At 41.9% G+C, this 17,849-nt stretch overlaps 2 protein-coding genes across 3 annotated transcripts in view; one reads left to right on the top strand and one right to left on the bottom strand.

Annotated features, from left to right (window-relative positions):
* LOC106812069 (V-type proton ATPase subunit E-like) overlaps positions 1–17,849 on the top strand; it is a 32,162-nt gene that overhangs the window by 2,845 nt on the left and 11,468 nt on the right. Inside the window, exons 2-6 of the mRNA XM_014815839.1 lie at positions 7,718–7,783; positions 8,058–8,234; positions 8,644–8,733; positions 10,642–10,805; positions 11,101–11,188. Coding sequence (XP_014671325.1) covers positions 7,727–7,783; positions 8,058–8,234; positions 8,644–8,733; positions 10,642–10,805; positions 11,101–11,188 — 576 coding nt within the window. The 5' untranslated portion in view covers positions 7,718–7,726. The remainder of the gene's footprint in view (positions 1–7,717; positions 7,784–8,057; positions 8,235–8,643; positions 8,734–10,641; positions 10,806–11,100; positions 11,189–17,849) is intronic.
* The window catches only part of LOC106812065 (proteasome subunit alpha type-1-like), a 12,811-nt gene continuing 976 nt past the window's right edge, over positions 6,015–17,849 (bottom strand). Inside the window, exons 1-10 of one of the 2 annotated variants that reach the window (XM_014815833.1) lie at positions 17,205–17,246; positions 14,708–14,854; positions 13,646–13,749; positions 13,024–13,112; positions 12,484–12,554; positions 12,171–12,303; positions 7,538–7,617; positions 7,289–7,360; positions 7,036–7,095; positions 6,015–6,662 (exon numbers count right to left, since the gene is read on the bottom strand). In XM_014815833.1, coding sequence (XP_014671319.1) covers positions 6,588–6,662; positions 7,036–7,095; positions 7,289–7,360; positions 7,538–7,617; positions 12,171–12,303; positions 12,484–12,554; positions 13,024–13,112; positions 13,646–13,749; positions 14,708–14,854; positions 17,205–17,207 — 834 coding nt within the window. In that variant the 5' untranslated portion in view covers positions 17,208–17,246 and the 3' untranslated portion in view covers positions 6,015–6,587. Of the gene's footprint in view, positions 6,663–7,035; positions 7,096–7,288; positions 7,361–7,537; positions 7,618–12,170; positions 12,304–12,483; positions 12,555–13,023; positions 13,113–13,645; positions 13,750–14,707; positions 14,855–17,204; positions 17,247–17,849 lie in introns of those variants that run through there. The other variant, XM_014815832.1, reaches the window with a different exon arrangement.

Genomic DNA, 17,849 nt, shown 5'->3' with positions numbered 1-17,849 from the left:
CCTCACTCAAGTTAAGCGTTCAAAACATCGAGCTACGATAGTAAGCGCCTAACGACGAACAACCACCCCCGATAGCGATCATACCGATTATTCATGCAGCGCTGCGTCGTGTCGTAGTGAAACGTGCGTGTGTGCCGTTGCTGGCGTGTGTACGTAACACGCGGTCGTTGTGTGCTGTGCGTGCGTGTGCACGTACACTGCGTGCAGCGTGCGTGCGTGTGTACCTACATCTGCGGCATTGCGCGTTGGCAGCCGTACACGTGCGTCGCAAGCGCGATCCGCGTGTCGTCCGTGTGTGTGGCACACACCGTCTGCGTGCTGTGGTGGTGCGTGCGTTGCGTTGCTTGGCAGGTACACACCGTGTGTGAATAGGTATGTGCGTGCGCGCGTGCGGACAGGCGTGCATGGTGGGTGCATGACACCGTACACGTGCTGCTATGAGTGTGTGCCGTGCGCTGCGGCGCGCGTGTGCAGCGTACAACACCGTTCGTGCGTGGCGTGCGCGCTGGCGCGCCCGGTGCACGTAGCGTACGTTGCGTGCATGGCGTTGCCCACCGTACCGTGCGTGCGTGCGTGTGGCACGTGCGTGAGAGTTGTCGTGCCGTGTGTACGTACATCTAGGAACCCTACTGTACATCGACTAGTCTGCCGCCTCATCGTGAGGTTAAAAGCCCTTAACGTCGAAGTTACCTTAACCGATTAAGGCGCCGCGTGTAAGACGCTTAAACTCGAGTTAAGGCTTCGTGCGTGTAGACGTAGCTTATCTGTCGTGTGAACTGCCAGACAGCTGCAAAGGCTCTGGCCATCTGAAACGGCCGCCGGCCCCGGGCGGCAAAAAATCCGAGGCCGACGAACCGTGTGGGAGAAGCAGACATGCGCGAGCCAGAGCGTCGAGCCGTACTAAACAACGGTTAGACTGACTTCCTACACAATCGCCCACACGTGCGCGAAGATCGCCACGGCTCGCGGACCAAAGGAAGTGCCAGCCCTCAAGGAATATGGGTGCAACGGAGCTATGAGCAGTGGAGAGGCTTAATCGGCGGCCGTGAATGGAAACCCGAGACTGAGAAGCAAGACAGAGTTGGCGGGCGAAGGTGATAGCCGCCAGAATCCACGTGTGCACCCAACTCGTACAATAGAGATGGACAGACTGACAGGAATCAAGTAAACAAAAGAAGGCGCGACAGAGCAACGCCTGTACCTCTTCCTTGGCGCCGCGCCCCTTTATGTCACCCGCCGCGCGCGCGCTCCCGAACATATACCATGGGGGGCGGAAAGTGGTCGCATGACTGATTTCGTTACGAAATGCAATCGATTTTGAACGAAATCGAAGTCTAACACACGTGCTTCGTCTACGAATGACACTACGGCGAGTGATTTCGATTACGAAATCAAGCTATGGCGATGATTTCGTTACGCACCACATCAAACTACTGCGAAGTCAGCATTCGCTTTACGAAATCCACATGCTGTCGCATGACTGATTTGTTGACAAAACCATTGATTTCGTAAACGAGACGAAACAACAAGTGCTAACAAAGTGATTTCCGTTACGAAATCAATTACTGCGAGTGGATTCGTTACGAAATGCAGTTACGCGAGTGAAATTACGCGAGTTACGAACAAACTATCACACTACCTACGAGTGATATATCGTAGGGCGGGGGGGGGGGTGGGGGGCGAAAATCAAGTGAGTTGTTAACCGAATGTATGGGGCGCCAAAAGGTGTAACATGGGGTACGTGCGGTACGTGCGTGTATCTCTCTGCGTGTACTGCGTGGACCCCGGCGGTACGTGCGTGTACGTGCGTGACGCCGCGTGCACGTGGCGTGTACTCTCGTCCCCCGCGTGTTACGTGCGTGACCCCCGGCGTGTACGCCGCGTTACCCGCGTGTATCTCGTGTACTGCGTGTACCCCCGCTGTATCTTCGTTTACGTGCGTAGGACCCGCGTGTGTGGCCACACCGCCACGTACACCGGTACACCGCGGGTAACACGCACTGCGGCACGCGGTAACACCCAGCACGTACACCAGATCAGCGCCAACGTACACGGGGTACATGCAACAGTAACACGCGGTACAACGCACGTGCTACGCGTAGCCACGCGCGCCCACCCCGGACGTAGCACCCCATGCTACAGCTTGAGCCCCGAAGAAAAAAAATAAACAAACGATAAAAGAAGAAGAAAAAAAGAACAAAACAAAAAAAAAAAAAAAAAATGAGTGAGCCATAGATCGTTACAAAAATCATTGATTTCACAACGAACAGGCAGTCCATGCGACACTTGGCGCGCCGGCCGCCAAAAGTGTAGCATTAGTGCGTAAAGCGAAATCCACCGCAGTAGCTGATGTCGGTAACGAAACAGCTCGGCAGCAGTGATTTCATAACGAAATCACTTGTAGACCTTGATTTCGTTACCGAAATCATGATTTTAATAACAATATCAAGTCATGCGACACTTGCAGCGCCGGCGCGCCAAGTGAAGGCATGAATTGCAATAAACGAAATCCAACTCTCAGAAGCTGATTTCGTTAAACGAAATCATTCGCAGTAGTTGAATTCGTAACGAAAAATCACTTCTGTAGACCTTGGATGTCGTTAGCAAAATCATTGATTTCGGTAACGAAATGCAGTCATCCGATACTTGCCGCCCCATATAGCTGCAGATGCTGTCACCGCGTTCATATTTATTAGTATATACCCGGTGAACAGATACTATTTACGTCATAATGACCGCATGACGACTGCTTGTGTGCTATCAATATTCAGCGTTTAACTGTGACAAGTGTACACATAAATTTTGCTCTCCATAATCCTGCAGCGTCTGCATTCCATCGGCATTGTTCAAGTAAAAGAGCTATAAATATAGGAAGCGGAACCTGAGCTAGATCATCAGAGAACCTGCAGTCCAACTGACAACGGATAATTTTTTAGAATAAAAATCCTTTATAATATAGCCCCTTCAGGCATTCATCTCCTGCAGACTTAGCAGCGATCAAGGCTTAATGTTACCAACGCTGTTCAAATATTAACGCTCAAATCTCTGTTAGTTTTAAAAAGGCGCTCCTCCCTTTCCCAGTACACCTACCGACTTGTATCCATTAGGGCTCTTGATCCGGCAATTCACAGCACCGCACGAGGCGCACCTCATCGGCACGCGCACACGGTGTGAAGCAGACGTCTCGATGCCAGACCAGGCCAATGGCCGGAACTATAGCCATAAATAGCTATAGGTCTATGTCCCCCCGGGTAACTGCGAAACGTACCCCTGTAGCTATCTAATATGCCGACCGTACTCGCCTAACTCCACTAACGGAGTCTAGGGATTCGCTTACGCCTACTCCTAAACTATGAAGCCATATCAAATAGTTACAGGGTACGTTCCGGTATAGACGAACGACCCAAGGTACTTCCGGCAGGTACACCGCCATTTGTAAATGTTTTGTTTTGTTTCACACTCGGTATATAATTAATGTTTTTGACGTGTTTTTCAAGAAAAACATGATATTACTCATTAAAGCCGCACTATGCGCATCTACAGTCTACACGCTAATTTCTCCAGTACTAGACTAGCAAATACTTCGTGTCATGCATAATCATACTACCTTATGACAAAATAAACTCTAGTTCCTCCCATTTCACTGCGCGTTGTCTTATAAAAGGCATTTGAAAAAACCTCCAATGTTGTTCAAATTCTCCGATGTTATTGACACTTTCGCGTTGCCCTGCCAAGCAACCGCACAGCGGTGCTGCGGTACAGCGGTACAGGTGTAGCAAAGATAAAAACATGTGACGTCACATAACCGTTTCTTGGCAAAATTGTTTGGCAAACAATTTAGCATTGGCGCCAGATTACCAGATTTCGCACCTCTTTCTTGTGGGTTTTAAGCAAACGCGCAGTGAAATGGCAGGAACTAGAGTTTATTTTGCCATAAGGTAGTGTGATTATGCATGACACGAAGTATTTGCTAGTCTGGTACTGGAGAAATTAGCATTTGGATGCGCATAGTGCGGCTTTAATATAAAATATAATATCACTATAATTGTAATTCTTAGTCTAAATGTGTTATTTTCATCTTAATATTAAAGTTACGAGAGGGTCTGGGCTCTCGTAATGTTAAGAGGATATTTGCGAGGATTTTTCATTCTCGTAACTTTACGATGTTTCTGTCAACGGTTTACGAGTGGAAGTTGATGTTAAGACTAATGTTAAGACTAATTTTGTTTCTGACAACGGGCCCCAGGCTTTTCTGCCTAATCTATCTTTTTGTGAGTTTGTAGAGACTGATGTGCATATTGTGAAACTGTGTGCTACAGAGGAGCAATTGAACAGCATTTATGTGGAATTACTAGTCGACATAGAATATATAAACATGAAGACTTTGGTAGTAAATAGAATTTGCATTTATTTACAATATTTTTAGCTCATCTGACATAGATGCAGCTTGTAGAATCGCATGAGCGTGCGTCCGTACGTCCGTCAACAGTTGGGCACAAATCTTATGCAATGCTGTCACGCGCGTTCATATTTTATTAGTATATACCGTTGGTAACAGATGACTATTTGACTCATAATGACCGATGACGACTGCTTGTGTGGTATGAATATTCAGGTTGTAACTTTGTGAAGTGTACAATAATATTTTGCTCATAATCCTGCAGGTCTGCATTCATGGCATTTGTTCAAGTAAGGCTAAAATTAGGACGGACTGAGTAGATCATAATGATACCATCCCAATACACGGATAATTTTTTTAGATAAAAATCCTTTATAATATACCTTCAGGCATTCTCTCTCATTAGCAGCGATTAGGCTTATGTTACCAACGGCTGTTAAATATAACTCAAATTTCTAGTTATTGTTTAAAAGCGCTCCTCTTTCCAGTACATCACAGACTTGTATTATTAGCTCTTGATGCAATCACACACGCACGAGGGCACTCATGCACGCACACGTGTAAGCAGACGCAGGGCCAATGGCGGAACTATAGGCCATACTAGGGCTGAGAGGGTCTATGTCCCCCCGGGTACTGCCGGAACGTACCCTGGTACTATCTAATATGCCAGACCGTACCTCGCCTACTCCACTAACGAGTCTAGGGAGTCGCTTACGCCTACTCCCTAACCTTAACCATATCAAATAGTTACCAGGGTACGTTCCGGTATACCGGACCGTACCCAGGGTACGTTCCGGCAGTACACTGGAGGACATAGACCCTATGAGCCATACTAGGAGTGACATAAGTGATAGAGATAATAGATATTACGTAGACATCCATAGATATCCATATTACATAGACCCTATGAGCCATACTAGGAGTGACATAAGTGATAGAGATAATAGATATCCATATTACGTCACTCCTTACCATACCAGCCAGTGCTAGGATTGCGGTAGCATCACAGATACACGCAAACATGGCGTAAAACACACATACGCTTACTATTACCTGCCATCTATCTGCAGGCCTGCGGCAACTGTACGCGGGCTATAGTACTGGAGCTAGAGGAGGGCGAGATGGTGTGTAACACGGAGAAGGTATAAGGGAGAAGGTGCAAGAAATAGATAGGAGGTGAAGGAAGAAGAGGCAGCTAAGTAGAGAAACGCGACCAAGAATCCCTCACGAATGAGAAGACGATGAAGAAATGATGAAGAGAAGGTAGAAGCAAGAATGTAGAAGAAGTGGAAGTGGGTGAGGTGGAGGGGTGGAAAACTGATACGGCACCGATGTTGCTATATTTCGTTTATGTTTTTGTTTATGTTATGTTTATTTTTATGTCATGTTTATGTTTACGTTTATGTTTATGTTATTTCGTTTATGTTTATGTTTTTTTTTCGTTTATGTTTTTTTTGTTATATTTAGCATCAATGATCATGCACTACTTCTCATGTGACACGAGCGCCGACCAACGGCAACAAAAATGTACACAATTTCGTTCGAGGTTGCATGGAATCGATGTTGAAAGAATTGGGCTTCCACTTATTCTATAAAGAAGGCACTACGTTAAATCTTGACTTTAAAAAACGTTAATCTTTTATAGAACCTTATTTCTGGATGTCCCTTTTTTAAATACATAATTCCAACAAATTGTGAATTCTCTTAGTAGATAGTAGGCATGCGCAGAGACACGTCTGACCATATCATCCATCTGACATCTGATCGCAAACTTCTAATAGCCACGAAAAATGTTTTATCCACACAGTTATGTTGCCCTATCATTATTCATTAGCGACAAAGGTTTGCCCAACCCCCACAGGTATTGGCGCAGGTTAGCCTTGTAGAAAGATTGTAATTTATTTTCACAATTTTATTCACATTTTTAATTGGTTACGATGAATTTTTCCATGCCTGTTGAATTAATCCATGGCTGTACAAGGTTTCTTCATTGTATTGAACAAATTTAATAACAAGAACGTCACTAATTAGAGCTGAAGAGTTATCCCTTAACTACCTGGATCGATCACATGGTGCCACAAACCATTCAATGGCTGTCACAAAAATTTAAAGCCACACAAGCTTCGTAGGTGTGACACAGTAAAGCTGTCACGCCTTTAGAAAGAGAATGTACATATTTTTAGTCTTGTTATGTTTCCATGCTCTCCTCTCCCTCGACCGCAGGTGGTGCCTCTGCATCATCTCTTGAATCATCCATTGGGGACTGTGCAAGCAAAAATAGGTGGACATTCACACATGAGTATATTATACAGCCGATCCTCAATCCAACAATTAAATCATACAGCAAAGACCAGCTTGTGCCCATGCATGATTGTTAGAACACTACATTAACATGGGTGACCGCCATCAACAGCATTTTCGCTACTAGCGATAGAAAGCTACCAACATGCTAAACTCTAAAAGAATTCTTTGGTGGCAACCCTGCAAGAGGTTTTAGTTTTACCATAGGGTTTACAAAAAAGTACATACTTTGTAAATGCTGGATATGAACTCAGTGTAGAAATACCTCACATTGATATCTTGTGCTTTGGACAGATATTGATAAATAACGTGAAAATATGTGCCTGTGTACTTACGGCTGCAGCTTGTTCTCTCACTCTCACTGGTTTTCTTTCATCTGCTTCTATAAGTGCCAGCTAAACATATACAGTTAAGATATCAATAAGAATAACAGAATCAATATAAGAATACAGTATCAGGAGAGATGTTTCGAATACATTAAAAGATTAAAACTGCCATCGAATAGCCTGTGTATCTATTTTCACATGCTAACCAAATGTTAATCGATGTCCAACAAGCACGGAACATAAACACAATATGGAAGGATACGAATTTAGCAACATCTTCATCCTCATACACGGTGAATGGCTGATCTTTGCCAACAATTGCTACGGAGCAGTTCTGAAAGTAAAAATAATGATATTTAAAAGTAAAATTCTCACACGAAACAAAGCTATATCTGCTAGCAATAAATGAACGTTATTTTCAAAAAATAATTTTCTCAATTTGTAAAAGAAATGATAACTAACAAAATTGTTTTTAAAAAGTCCTACACTGGCAAGCATGTTTTGCCCTTACCTTGGTATTCAAGTCAATTTCATTCGGCAGTGTGTCTCTCAGGGATCGTAATGCATGTGCCACGAGTTCATCCACGTTAGCTGGAAATCATTACACAACCTCAGCATGTACACTCCATTACATATCTAATATTCTATAGGTTAGAAAGTTGTTGAATACAATGTGTAATGTTTAATTTAGATCAAGCATATGATGGCCTTCATTGAGCAAGAAGCCAATGAAAAAGCCGAAGAAATTGAGGCGAAGGTAAGTTCAGTTTAGATCAATCCATATTTTTGTAGACACGGAACAACATTCTGTTGTACTGATGCATTAATGCAAGGCCCCATAACGCTATCCAGGATCAAAGTTATCTGTTTAATAAATATTCAGGGGGATTAAATTATGGCTAGTAAGGACAACAGCTGCAGAACTTGCCATCAGCACTGTAGTGTAATTCTACCTCTGATATAGTATGTATGTTAAACAGATTTTCTAGTGCTTCATATTAAATCTTTTCTATCCCCTTTATTGGCATTAGGCAGAAGAGGAGTTTAACATAGAGAAAGGTAGGCTGGTTCAGCAGCAGAGAGTGAAGATCATGGACTTCTACGAGAAAAAGGAGAAGCAAGTGGAGTTGCAGAGAAAGATTCAAGCTTCGAATATGCTAAACCAGGCAAGGCTCAAGGTTCTGAAAACAAGGGAGGACCATGTGAAGGTATCAAGAGCCCATTAACCCCAGAGCGTACAACGCTGAAATAGGAAAACCATGGTGTCGTTTCAGCAAAATTAATAAAGTTTACCTACCTTTTTTTTTTGATACTTATCTACCGGAATATTATGCAGGAGTCATAGCTAGCCAATATAAGATCAACCGCTTGTCTCTACGATGTTCCTGTGCCGAGATATAAAGCGATAAAAATCGAGTACTTCTAGGTAATCCTAGCCCCATATCACCCAGTAACACGCCTCTCCCGCGTTTAGTGACTGCATAGATATATACAACACATGTTATACACAACAAAACATATATTTTGTCTGATTAGAGGTGAGTTTGTAAAACGCGTGTGTTCTTGTTCTGCATGTTAGTCTTGTTGCGTCCTTCAAACAAAATGTGAATCTTGCAGAACATTGTTGATGAGAATGTCAGACGACTTGGAGATGTCACAAAGAACCAGCAGAAGTACGCACAGATTCTAGAAGGTCTTATCGTGCAGGTAACTGGGCATTGTTTCTGTAACATTCTAGAACAAATTCACTTGTTTATTTTGTTTTAAAGTGACAGACAAATTTGCAGGTAACAATTAATTAACAATTTAGCACTTGTGTTTAACTAAGTATTTCTGTGTAAACAATATCAGTGTTTAACTATATCACTATATAAATTTATTCATGATGATAATATCCCAATGTTACCTGAAAATGTTAATCAAATGACATTTTAATTGGGTAACATTTAAAATATAATTAACATTTTAAATCATAAAAGCATAGAATTTTATATTTTCTAACACAAAATTGTGTACATGTGAAGCAGGATTCGAAACTAGCTAGCCTAACAAACTATTAAAGGGATATTCCCTCGAACTTTCAAGCGGCAAACATAAAATCAGCCAAAAGTGAATTATTTTAACATTGCACGCTTCTACTTGCCTATATATGTGTGATAGGTGGAAAAAAGAATTCTCAGGAATATGTTCATTCAAAGCTTTAGACTACAAAGTAAAACGTTCGGGTCAAATGTTTCAAACGCGTTTACCGTTGCCGCTATGCGGCGATTGTTCCGCTCTGCACACTTGCCGTGTTATGTATGTATGAACCATGGTATGTAAAATTATACACACTGGCAGGTTATGACCCAATGGTTCTATCTCTCTCTGTAACGATGTCTATCTCTATCTCTCTCTGTCATTCTCTCTCACTCGACCTCTTTCCCTCCATTTCTCTCTCCTCTCCCTCTCTCTTCCTCGCAAGGAAGCGAACATACCCCTCGTCTCTAATTTGCTGGCTCGACCAGCGAAGTCCAGCGAAACGGAGCGAAAATGGCCCCGCTGTGTATTTTGCTTGCTCGAGCAGCGAAGGCTAGTGAAACGAAGGGAAGATGCACTGCTCTTTATTTCGCCTGCTCGAGCAACAAAGGCGAGCGAACATGGCCTTGTTCTGTATTTAGCTTGCTTGAGCAACGAAGTCCAGCAAAACGAAGCGAACATGGCCTCCGCTCTGTATTTCGCTTGCTCGCGCAACGAAGGCGAGCGAAGCGAAGCGAACATGGCCTTGTTCTGTATTTAGCTTGCTCGAGCAACGAAGTCCAGCGAAACGAAGCGAACATACCCCAGTCTCAATGTTGCTTGCTCCCTTTATATACCCTATATAACCCCCACCTTGATATCTATTTCATATCTAACCCCCCTTGATATCTAATTGATATCGATCCACCCCCCCTTGATATCTATTTCATATCTAACCCCCCTTGATATCTAATTGATATCGATCCACCCCCCTTTATATCTCTTTTATATCACGACATTAATGACATTAAAGTTGGGAACGCTCCTAATGGAGCATCACCCTGGAACCGCGGCGAAAAGCGTTTTTTGAGTTGTTTCTTCGATGAGCAAATATAGGCTTGATACATATTTTTACAGTTTTATTTTCAAAGCTAACGTTCAGTTAAAGTGTAGTGAGTTATTTACTTAAGTTCTTACAGTGGTTTGTTACACAAATTTACGTGGAAAGTTCGAGGGAAGCTACCTTTAACATGCGTGGTAACTGTACTATGTAGGTGGTGCTGCCTACATGAGGGATGTTCAGTGGCTTACTCAATGTTATTGACAGTTGTCAAGATTACTTTAGTAACGATGACACTATTTATTGTAGATGATGTTTTAGGGCACAAAACTGTGAGCTCCTCTATGCCCAGATCGTGGAATTCAATTTTTTTCATTGTTCTTTTATTCATGATTTTTGATCACATATCTTAATTGGTGTACTTGTGTCTTCAGATAATTACCCAGAAATATTGCCTAATAAGTTGTGAAGCTGTAACTTTAGGCTGGTAAGTGTTTTTTGGCGTAGTCAGACATCCGTTACATTATGTCCTGATGCCGATGTATGGGCTTGTCTAGGGTCTGTTCCAACTACTGGAACACACTGTTGTGATCAGATGTCGGCAGAAGGATGTGGCACTGGTTGAGTCGGTGTTTCCCAGTGCTGTCACTCAAGTTAAGGCTGCGACTGGTACAAACGTGAAGCTAAGCATCGACAAGGAGAGCTATCTCCCTGCAGAAATGTAAGTGTGGTGGATTGCATTGCCTTGTAAGTACGATGACTGGCATTGGTGCTATGCTCACAACTGCCATGTTGCTGCTATGGTATTTTTGTCGGTAAAGGGAAATTTAAACACAGCTTCCATAATTATCATCCATTAAAAAGTCGTTTTTCAATAATGCTCAAAGCTGAATTATTGTTGTCTTATAAGTAAAGCGTGACAAGTGTTTCTGCAATTCTGCAATGCAAATCATTGTCAGCCAAATGCATTCGTTGTGATTTGTGGTTAGTGAGAATTATCGATATAATCGTTTCAGTGCTGGGGGCATAGAGCTACTGGCCAATCAAGGAAAGATAAAAGTCATTAATACCCTTGAACAACGGCTGCAGAGTACAGTTGAGCAGGTAAGACCGTAATCTTGTTAATGCTGGTGAAATTCAGGGTGTACAAATTGTAGTATATCATAATATCAAGAGCTAATAATACCTAGAGTGTACAACGGGAAAACGGGAAAATAGTGCTATTTCACGACAACATTATTCTACTTTGCCTGCAAGTCTAGAATAATTTTATGGTATTGCATTAAGCAGAATTCTTTGCTCTCTAAAACAAGACCAACCGCTTGTCAATACGATACTCCTAGGCTGAGATATTGGCCCCTAAACCTCCCCTCCCACATGCCTCACACAGCCTCGCATCCAGCTTATTCAGCAACCTAAACGCCTCTAAGCATTTTGGCTATCGTTTTCCGTCGCCGCTTGGAGCGCTGATAATTGATGTCACATGCCTTAATATTACAGAGTAACATTAATAATGATCATTAGGTAGAAATGCAATTTCAGCAAGCATGACTGTAAGACTCAAAATCTATTGCAGACTGCATTTCCCTATATTTTCAACAAACGATGTAATACAGTAATACCCCACATTACGTGATTTATGCATTCCAGGACAAACGTTAGTAAATAGGGCGAAATCATTATGCAAGGACGAAATTACATAACCGGAGTTGCCGTAACGTGGGGTATTATTGCATATACCAGAACATAAAACTGTAATGCAATGATATCATGTGAGATCAACACTAGTGTCCAACTAAATCCATACACAGGGGTAGATATTAATTTTATATCAGGCTTTGGGAAATCTAACCGACTACCGGTTCTCTAAACAGACAACTTCACCTCATAAACATTACACCAGAATAAGAATTTAAAACACATAGAGCAGTACTGTACTTCATACGTTCGAATTTTACTTATGTATAGCTTAGCAGAATATTGAAGGAGTCATACCTTCTCCTGCTGATGTTAAATCAAGTATAACAATGAGCATTTAACCCTACACATTGTGTTAATACCCAGCTGTAAGCAGTGCACAACTTACTAATGCTCTTGAAGGAATTTAGGTGTTTCTCTAGGAAGGTCCGTGCTGACTGGGACCGGGCTCCTATTGCCATCGCTTTACAGTCAAAGTAGTTAGCGGATGGACAAGTCTGGTAGATGTGAGGACCCATTTCCTGTTGCAAGATACATTACACAAATCATATGAGAATTTCTCTCGCTTGCTATATACACTACCCTTAAACTGCATATTTGAGCTAACTCCAATTTAAATTGCTAATATGAGTATGGCTGTAAATTATCTCTTTAAACCATAATGTATGATATATTACACACGTAATTATGATTATACTTACATCATAACCAGCTACCAGCAGTCCAATACCAAATGGTCTTCGGCCATATCTCTGTGTGCACACCTGCAACTCTAAAGTGATGCAGTTAAGAAAATTCAACAGCAAGATTTTAGATAGATTTTAGGTAATATCAGAATAATTGTTTTCTACATTTCTATCCTTTGTTATTGGTTTGTTTACTGTTATGAATAAATTACTATTTAATATTTACATTTTATTTTTTTATAAGATTAATGAGAGAAATGCCCTGCATTACTACTACAACCATTTTTACCACAGCAAATGCCACCACCACTGTTCCTAGCACCATTGCTATACCCGTGACAATCAAAAGTTTACCTGCAGATATCCGCAAATATAAAGCAAGCAATGTAAATTGCGATATTAAACTATAATGACAATGCTTTATTTGCTATAACTATTGTTCAGAGAATATGCTGATTATCGTCATGATTACAAATTCCAATATCAAATGACATCATGAATTTGCTCATTTCTAATGTTCACATCTTGAACACATTACAAAACAGTCAAGGATACTATTTCCAACCGTAGTGACGAGTCTGGAAACAGGGAGAGGAGTGCCATAGGCATATACGTTGTTCAAGCATTCGTTTCTCATGTAGCGACTGAAAAAAAAATATAAACAACTACAACATTTAAACATTTCCTGGTGTCAAAAGGTTGATTCAACCATCTAATTTATGAAGGAAAATTGTCTATGCCTGCTAGTAATGTTTAATATTATCCAAATTGCTAATCAGTATATATTTTGTATATGTACATGTGACCATACACAAACAACATGTACATATGCACTAACACAATGCACGCATACTACAATTTTACAAATAGAACGCAATCACATTCTTATCAGCAAATACCTTTCAATAGGTCCACTGCCCCCTCTACTAGGGTGCTACAAAGTACTACTTTCCTATAATAATGTGTACGACCATGTATACAATTACATATCTTAAATTCTCTATCAGCAAAAAATGTAGTATACAAGTAAAACAATTAAATGGTCGACATGACAAAACACATGAATAAATCAGGCTTTTTAAGAAGCTGTAAACCAACTATAATGCAATTTTCTTTAACTATGGTTAGTCTCTTCATTACTACTGTGATAAATTTAGTGTTAAACATGGAACAATACCTTAAACTACGGGCATCAGCTGTAAGACCGGCAATAGAAATCCCAACGTGATCATCAATCTGAATGATCTTCTTCTGATGCGCTGACAACTCGGACGTTGATCTCTGCAAGCAACATCATATTGTAACCCACTTACAGAAGTGAAGACAAATGTGAAATGAGATTGGAGTGTGAAACTCATGGCAGTCTGCAACTATTACAATTACACATGAAACACGGCTCCGATTTTAGCGATGACTGGTTTGGCAATCTATACTGTTGCCAATTAATAAAACAGCTGACACATTGTGTCATTTATAACTATATATCCTTATTGCCAGTTCATATTAGTTTGTCAAATTTCACTGCTGGTTACGTTACAAACCAGATAGTTGAATGTTGTTTATCAACAAACAAGCTAAAAAATTTGTCCAACTTTTGCCCGACAACAAGCCTATAAACAATACCGTCATCATGTGACAATACTAGCAGGAGTACTAAAGATATGCATATTCATTATATTTTAACCCGGGTGACAAACCGAGCATGTGCGCGGAATAGCACGCATGTGAAAATGTGTGGTTAAAGAAACCACTGTTGCACCTGCTTCGGCAGTTGTAATTCAAATTGTAAACAACTGATGATTAATGCAGATGATTTCCAGTTGACCCTTTTATTAGTAACCAGCATTGAAGTTGGATAACCTAATATGAATTTGGTAGTAAGGTTATGCACATATAAATGACACAAGGTGTCAATTATTCTAGAGTTCATCAACAGTACGAATTAGATACACATATTGAGATTTACGATTTAACTTAATCAATTTATAGTTTACCTGTCAGAAAACTTACAGCTTTCATCTTACAAATACTTTAAAACCAATGTTTTAGAGGAATGGCAAGTACCAACAGTTTGATCAAACAAAGCCAATCTGAACTACTAGCCTAAATCATATGTGGATCACAAAATTTAGTAGTTTGTATGACTACCAAGTAAAAAACGTGAATTGTTTACCCTATTCAAGCAATGCAGGACTAGGTTGCAAATGTTAGAAATTATCAATCCTTAGCATTCACACACCTTCAGTGCCACTAGAATTGCATGTGTGCTGGACTTGACACCAACAGTGGCCGCTCCCTGCTTCACTGCCTCCATAGCATATTCGATCTGATGAATGCGTCCCTGGGGGGACCATACTGTCACGTCGTTGTCGTACTGATTTCGGAACTGTAAAACATGCCGCAGACACTTTAATACATGTCTACTCTACTTCTACACTGGGCACTTCATAAGGAATAATGTCCAATGAGTGCGCAAGTCCAAGATTATTTAAATGAATGCAGTTTTGCAGAGATCAATGTTTCTCTGGGACAGGCTTTCATAGTGGGAGGACTTCTAGAAAACAAACACGAATAACGTGAGAGTGTTATACATGACCAGTCACTTCCTCAAAGTGCCTTGATGCCAGGAGCTTGAAAACATATCCTCGAGAGAAGCCCCAAAGATAAGAAAGAATAAGAAAAAGAAGAAGAGTAGGAGGGGGAGGAGGAGGAGAAAGAAGAAGAAGAAGTAAAAGAAGAAGAAGAAGAAGAAGAAACCATCCATCGCTCACTTACTTTCTATCCCCTTAACCCACTCTTTCTCTTCTGCATGTGTGTACTTGCCCTGCATTGCGAATGCCAGCCTTATGGGATAAAAATGCATTAACTTGGTATTTCTATGCAATAACTTCACACCTATTTAGAAACTGCAGAGTATTCCGCCTTCATGCCACCAGATATAATTTTAAGAGGTGTGATGTATGGTGTTCAGGGTTCTCCCCAGGATGAAATTCAAACAGGGGGGAGAGGAAGGGAAGGGGGAGGGGGAGGAACATAGGGCGCGTGTTTTTTTACCGCTACCACTAATTAATGCGTAAAATCGCCACCACACCATAGACGGTATTTGGGGTTCTTGTATATATAAGCACTAGTCGAGCGGTGTACAGTTAGTGTTGGGTGTGGACAGGTTGACTTTTTGACTTGTGTATTGTCTGCCCAGTGCATGCGTCTGGTACTGTAAAAATACACACGCCGGGTGTCCTGGTCGAATGGTACTTCTGTGACGATCGATTCCCGCGCTGGCAAACTTTTATATTGTGGTGGAATTTAATCGGGGCGGAGGTAATTTAAACGGGGCGCAACGCATTGAAACAGGGGGAGTTTTCCCAAACGGGCCGCGCGCGCCCCCCGTTTGGCGCAAACGTATGGAGAACCCTGGGTTGTCTGCATGAAACGATGGTCGAAATCTCTATTCAACTTGCTCATAGGTGTGAAGTTATTACGTGAAAGTACCAAAGTTAACATATTTTTGACCCTACTAATACTATTTTCGCAGTGGCTACGCGTCCGGAAACCGGTCGCCTACCCTCCAGCGGCTACGCATCCGAAATCCACTCACACAGTGATCGTGCTGCAACTTGCGTACACGCATGATTGCGCAACAGGACACTCTGCTGATTGCCGTAAAAATATATATATGCACTGCTGCCCGTCTATCCTTTCATCCGTCCTATCTCGCTCTCTCTCTTCTTTTCACACACACACGCACAGCTCTCTCTCTCTCTCACACACACACCCTCTAGCTCTCTCTCCTCTCTCTCACACACACCTCTAGCTCTCTCTCTCTTCTCTCTCCACACACACACACACCTTCTAGCTCTCTCACCACACACGCACGCACGCGACGTCACGCACGCACGCACGCACGCACGCACGCACGCACGCACGCAGCCACACACACACACACACACACAGGAGGACACCAGTTGCATTGCACTCACATCATCATTATGCACCTGTTTGTTTATTGGGTTATCCCTGAAGGCACTTACTACCTTGTCATTATATCCAGTGTAGTGAACACCGACAAGTATGAAAACATAACATAACACACACACGTGCACTCACACACACACACACACACACACGCTGCACTCACCACACACACACACACACACTGTGCACTCCACACACACACACCACACACACACACACACACACACACACACCTCTAGCTCTCTCTCTCTCTCTCTCACGCATACACACACACACCTCGGCCAATCAGAAGAGCGCCCCGTTGCGCCAATCATGCGTGTACGTGTCGCAAGATGACTGTGTGAGATGGATGTCCGGACGCGTAGCCACGGCCTTACTATTTTACTCTAGCACTGAAACTTTTGTACCGTACGTATGAAATGCAACGCAGGTGAAATTATGTTGGATTTTTTAGTTAATTAGGTAGATTATCATTGTGTGCATGATATCATACGCTAACGGGGCATAGATGGAATAACGAGGATGATGATTTATTTGCAGGGGCCCAGAGTAGAATTGGGGCCGATGATATATCATGTAGAAACGTAGCCTGTACGCTCACAGTCACACCGTCTCAGACCGTACATCACACGGCACATTTAGTAAACAAAATTCCATCTTACAGTTTATCAAACAAGTATTGTTTTGTGTGAAAACACAAATGCAATATATCACATAGGAGCAAGTTGCATCTATATTTGTATCTGAATAATATCTAATACCATAACATATACTCCTGAACTGAAATGAAATGATTAAGAAATGAAAGTTTGCAAACTCACCATGTTAACCGGTTAAAACTAATGGCAGTAGTGCCACCTTGTGGCAGATAAATACAAACAAACGTACTATAAAAATAACACGAAATACAAACACCTAATGATACACACAGTAAATATAAAATCTTATTTAAACTAGAACATTTTTTAATGTAATTAATAGACTGGCGTTAGCGAATTGATTTTTGTTAAAATGTATATAATTTAAAATAATTGATTCTCTTGATCGCGACTGCGTTAGACTGGTACTTGCTCCCGACCTCGATTACTCGATGGGGGGTAAAAGTGCGGAGTGAGTACCAGTCTACGGACTGCGGAGAGTGCGGTGCTTATCTGAACTCTGACGTCATAGGTCGACAAGACCCGTTCAGAAACCAAAATTCTTGTTTTCAAGGTTATTTGTTTTCCAAAACCTAATTTAACAAGGCTACCCAATAACAGTAATTTTCAACAGTTTACTTCTAATAACTTGTGACTGTAAACAAACGCTGCAGACATGCCACTCAGTGATGCTGATGTACAGAAGCAGTGTGAATAATTTTATTTTTTCGAGTTGACCTGCCCGTGGCTGTCCACCTAATCTCGGAT

The sequence above is a fragment of the Priapulus caudatus genome, unplaced genomic scaffold (genome assembly GCF_000485595.1).
Source record: "Priapulus caudatus unplaced genomic scaffold, Priapulus_caudatus-5.0.1 Scaffold605, whole genome shotgun sequence".
NCBI classification, from domain to species: Eukaryota; Metazoa; Priapulida; class Priapulimorpha; order Priapulimorphida; family Priapulidae; genus Priapulus; species Priapulus caudatus.
This window is presented reverse-complemented; position numbering and strand designations above follow the sequence as displayed.